Source organism: Cebus imitator, unplaced genomic scaffold, assembly GCF_001604975.1.
Source record: "Cebus imitator isolate Cc_AM_T3 unplaced genomic scaffold, Cebus_imitator-1.0 Scaffold54, whole genome shotgun sequence".
Classification (NCBI taxonomy): Eukaryota; Metazoa; Chordata; class Mammalia; order Primates; family Cebidae; genus Cebus; species Cebus imitator.
The window spans coordinates 5,232,449-5,237,746 of NW_016107369.1; the positions used below are offsets into that span (position 1 = coordinate 5,232,449).

General features: G+C 45.4%; 1 protein-coding gene across 2 annotated transcripts in view; it reads left to right on the forward strand.

Annotated features, from left to right (window-relative positions):
- Positions 1-5,298, forward strand: part of FAM161B (FAM161 centrosomal protein B) — a 23,752-nt gene that overhangs the window by 9,663 nt on the left and 8,791 nt on the right. For both annotated transcript variants that reach the window (XM_017528679.2, XM_037738549.1), the window contains one exon: positions 657-784. In XM_017528679.2, coding sequence (XP_017384168.1) covers positions 657-784 — 128 coding nt within the window. The remainder of the gene's footprint in view (positions 1-656; positions 785-5,298) is intronic.

A 5,298-nucleotide genomic window follows, 5' to 3' on the forward strand; every position in this document is an offset into this window, starting at 1 on the left:
GAGTCTCACTCTGTTGCCTAGGCTGGAGTACAGTGGCACAATCTGGGCTTACTGCAACCTCCACCTCCTGGGTTCAAGTGATTCTCCTGCCTCAGCCTCCCAAGTAGCTGGGATTACAGGGGCCTGCCAACATGCCTGGCTAATTTTTGTATTTTTAGTAGAGGCTGAGGCAGGGAGGCTGAGGCAGGAAAATTGCTTGAGCCCAGGAAGCAGAGGTTGCAGTGAGCTGAGATTCCACCACTGCACTCAAACCTGGGCGACAGAGTAAGATTCTGTCTCAAAAAAAAAAGAGAGAGATAGAAAATGGCCAGGTGCAGTGGCTCACGCCTGTAATCCCAGCACTTTGGGAGGCTGAGGCGGGTGGATCACCTGGGGTCAGGAATTCGAGATCAGCCTGGCCAACATGGCAAAACCCTATCTCTACTAAAAATGCAAAAATTAGCCAGGTACGGTGGCTCACAACTTGTATAGTCCCAGCTACTTGAGAGGCTGAAGTATAAGAATCGCTTGAACCAGGCAGGTGGAGGTTGCAGTGAGCCAAGATTGCGCCACTGCACTCCAGCCTGGGCAAAAGAGCGAGACTTTGTCTCAAAAAAAAAAAGAAGGAAACTAATCACACATGCTGTCCCACCAATACCAGTCTTTGTTACTTCCAGGATTCCCCAAAGCCATCAGCTACACCCATGCCAAGGAGTCGTTCTCTGAGTGGCCTTGCCTCCCTCTCTGCCAACACTCTCCCTGTGCACATCACAGATGCCACCAGGAAGAGGGAATCTGCAGTCAGGTGAGTGTTCAGGCTGCACAAGATCATGCTCTGATTCTGGTCCAAAATGCTGGAACCCTCCCTGCTGAGGGGCCTCCTTTTCTGTTGTCAGAGACACCTCAAGGGGTCAAAGGGAATTTTCTGATTAGGACAGGAACAAGTGCAGTTCTCCACACCTGGTGCTGGAGAACAGCTAGCCAGCATTCAGCGCATATTCACCGAGGGCTTATTCTGTACCAGCAACAGTGTTAAGGCTGGAGATCTTAGGTACCCTATAGTTTATTATCTAGTCTGAAATACAGAAAAGCAGAGAAGCAATGGCTGTATTTTTTGAGTACTGCAATGATCGGGGGTACAGGGGACTGTGAGGGCATTGGGCAGCCTGGAGCAGAGGTGTCTTGTCTTGTGGAATAGATGTCTAAAGTGAAACCTGAAGAACCAGGATGAGCTGGCCAGACAAAGCCTGGAGAGAAGGAAGGTTCCAAACAGAGAGAACCTGGATAAAAGCCCATGGGTGAGAGGAAGGGAGTTGTGAGGAACAAAAACTCAGAGAAGCATGCTAGCAGGTGGCTGAAGCTGCTGCAAAGATGAGACATCCATTGCACAGATTTGAGATTCTCTGAGATTCATCTTGGGGAGATGTCAGAGTCAGCTGGGCAGCAAGAGCCTGCTTATTTTAACTCTTCAGCTGACCTGACTCTGTTATGATGTTCTCACTGAGCCAGCCCCCAGGAGGGGTTCCTACACTAGGCTTCTGAACCAAAGTAGGCAAGAGAGGTCATGGTGTAATGAGCAGCTTAGCCCAGGGAGAGGACTCATGTCTTACTGCCTTCCTATGGGGCTTGTAGGAGAGTACTCAGAACCTACTTGGGTCCTTAAGCTTCACAACAGGGATCATAGAAGAGTATTTACAGTCCAAGAGATACTCCTTTCTTCTTCAAACTTCGGTTAGACCTACTAAACCAGGGCCAATTGCTCAGGATCCTGAGAGCCCAAAAACACAGGTCTCATGAACAAAGAGGCTGGCCCACCTATAGAGGATATCCACATCTCCATTCCAGCCACAGGGAATCTTGACATATTAGCAGATTAAATTTTCATGTTGTTCTTCCCAGTCTGTCCATTTGAATGTAAACATCTTAATATGAGTCTTGATTGATTTTCCTTTTGGAAGAACTCAACATATTACCTTGTAGATAACTGAACAAACTAAGTGCTACAAATTGAACCCAAATAGTCTGCACTGAAGGAGGCTTATTTTCCAGTTCTCTCTGAATATGCAGATTTGTATTCCCAAAGGACCATGAACCCAGGCAACTTCCAGCCTACTGTTTATAGCAGAGTGGTCAAGGGCAGAGTCTTGGGAGTCAGAGATCCTGGTTCCAATAGGGGCTTTTCCACTGGTGTGCTGGGTAGCTTTGAGCAAGTGGCTTACCTCCCTTGAGCCTAAATCTCCTCTCCTATAAAAAGGGTGTTAGGCCCGGTGCAGTGGCTCATGCCTGTCATCCTAGCACTTTGGGAGGGCAAGACAGGTGAATCACCTGAGGTCAAGAGTTCAAGACCAGCCTGGCCAACATGGTGAAACCCTGTCTCTACTGAAAATATAAATATTAGCCGGGCATGGTGGTGGGTGGCTGTAATCCTAGCTACTGAAGATACTGAAGCAGGAAAATCGCTTGAACCCAGGAGGCGGAGGTTGCAGTGAGCAGAGATGGCACCACTGCACTCCAACCTGGGCAACAACAGCAAGATTCCATCTCATTAAAAAAAAAAAAAAAACAGCAGCAGGGAGATTTACTGTTTACCTCATAAGGGAGTTATGAGGACTACATGAAATGTAATGGTCAGAGAGGGATCCAAGATGGCCAATTAGGAGTAGCTCTGGATTGCAGCTCCAAGCGAGAGCTCGGAGGCCACTGCAGGTGATCCCCAGGCAAGCAGGGCCTGGAGTGCACCTCTAGCAGTCCTACAGCAGAGGGACTGACTGTTAGAAGGAAAACTAAGAAACAGAAAGAAATAACTTCATCTTCAACAAACTGGACATCCACTCAGATCCCATCTGAAAGTCACCAACTACAAAGACCACAGGTAAATAAATCCACAAAGATGGGAAGAAACTAGTGCAAAAAGGATGAAAACACCCAAAACCAGAACATCTCTCCTCCTCCAAGGGATCACAACTCCTCACCAGCAAGGGAACAAGGCTGGATGGAGAATGAATCTGATGAATTGACAGAAACAGGCTTAGAAGGTGGGTAATAAGAAACTTCTCTGAGCTAAAAGAACATGTTCTAACCCAATGCAAAGAAACTAAGAACCTTGAAAAAAGATTTGATGAAATGCTAATGGGAATAAACAGCTTAGAGAGGAATATAAATGATTTGATGGAGCTGAAAAACACAACACAAGAACTTCGCAAAGCATACACAGGTTTCAATAGCTGAACTGATTAAGCAGAAGAAAAGATGTCAGAAGTCAAAGATCAACTCAATGAAATAAAACCAGAAGGCAAGATTAGAGAAAAAAGAGTGAAAAGAAACGAAAAAGGCCTCCAAGAAATATGGGATTATGTGAAAAAACCTAATCTACGTTTGATAGGTATAACTGAATGTGACGGAGAGAATGAATCCAAGCAGGCCAATATTCAATTCCAGGAAATACAGAGAACACCACAAAGATATTCCTAAAGAAGAGCAACCCCAAGGCACATAATCAGATTCACCAGGGTTGAAATGAAGGAAAAAATGCTAAGGGCAGCCAGAGAGAAAGGTCGGGTTACCCACAAAGGGAAGCCCATCAGACTCACAGCTGATCTCTCAGCAGAAACCCTACATGCCAGAAGAGAGTGGGGACAAATATTCAACATCCTTAAGGAAAAGAACTTTCAACCTAGAATTTCATATCCAGCCAAACTAAGTTTCATAAGCAAAGGAGAAATAAAATCCTTTACGAACAAGCAATTGCTCAGAGATTTCATCACCACCAGGCCTGCTTTACAAGAGCTCCTGGAAGAAGCACTAAACATAGAAAGGAACAACCAGTACCAGCCACTCCAAAAACATACCAAATGGTTAAGAGCATTGACACAATGAATAAACTGCATCAAATAACAGGCAAAACAACCAGCTAGCATCAAAATGGCAGGATCAAATTCATAAATAACAGTATTAACTTTCAATGTAAATGGGCTAAATGCCCCAATCAAAAGACACAGAATGGCAAATTGGACAAAAAGTCACAACCCATCAGTGTGCTGTATCCAGGAAACCCATCTCACATGCAAGGATACACATAGGCTCAAAATAAAGGGATGGAGGAAGATTTACCAAGCAACTGGAGAGCAAAAAAAAGCAGGAGTTGCAATCCTAGTCTCTCTGATAAAACAGACTTTAAACCAACAAAGATCAAAAGAGACAAAGGAGGGCATTACATAATGGTAAAAGGATCAACGCAACAAGAAGAGCTAACGATCCTTAAATATATACACACCCAATACAGGAGCACCCAGATACATAAAGCAAGTTCTTAATGACTTACAAAGAGACTTAGACTCCCACACAATAATAGTGGGAGACTTTAACACTCCACTGTCAATATTAGATCAATGAGACAGAAAATTTAAAAGGATATCCAGGACTTGAACTCAGACCTGGACCGAGCAAACCTAACAGACATTTACAGAACTCACCACCCAAAATCCACAGAATATACATTTTTCAAAGCATCACATCACGCCTACTCTAAAATTGACCACATAATCGGAAGTAAATAATTCCTCATCAAATGCAAAAGAACGGAAATCATAACAGTCTCTCAGACCACAGTGCAATCAAGTTAGAACTCAGAATTCAGAAACTAAGAACCACACAGCTTCATGGAAACTGAACAACTGGCTCTTGAATGTTGACTGGATAAAAAAATGAAATGAAGGCAGAAATAAAGATGTTCTTCAAAACCAATGAGAACGAAGACACAACATACCAGAGTCTCTGGAACACATTTAAAGCAGTGTCTAGAGGAAAATACATAGCAATAAATGCCCACATGAGAAGCAAGGTTAAAAAAAAAAAGAAAGAAAAAGAAAATGCCGGGTGTGGTGGCTCACACCTGTAATCCTAGCACTTTGGGAGGCTGAGGTGGGTGGATCACCTGAGGTCAGGAGTTCAAGAACAACCTGGCCATCATGGTGAAACCCCATCTTTAAAAAAAAAAAAAAAAGACGATGATGACGACAGTGCAGAAGAGGGCAGGGCTGAGACTCGGGGCAGACAGAGCATGCTCCCCCCAGCCTCCTGCTGTCTGTGGGGCACCTGGAGCCCTGAGGCCTCGCTCCTGCCTGACCACCTGCCTGCTGGTTCCTCACCATCTGGCTTCTGGGGCTTCTTCAGCTCCCACTGCCCCCCAGAGTGAAGGCTGCTGGTCCACACCCACCTGGCCTCGGTGACGTCAGCAGCATTTCCCCTGCACACCCTCTCTGGCTGCACGTAGACTGAGCAGTTGACCCGGCTCCACTCGGGGTCACAGACGGCCAGGAA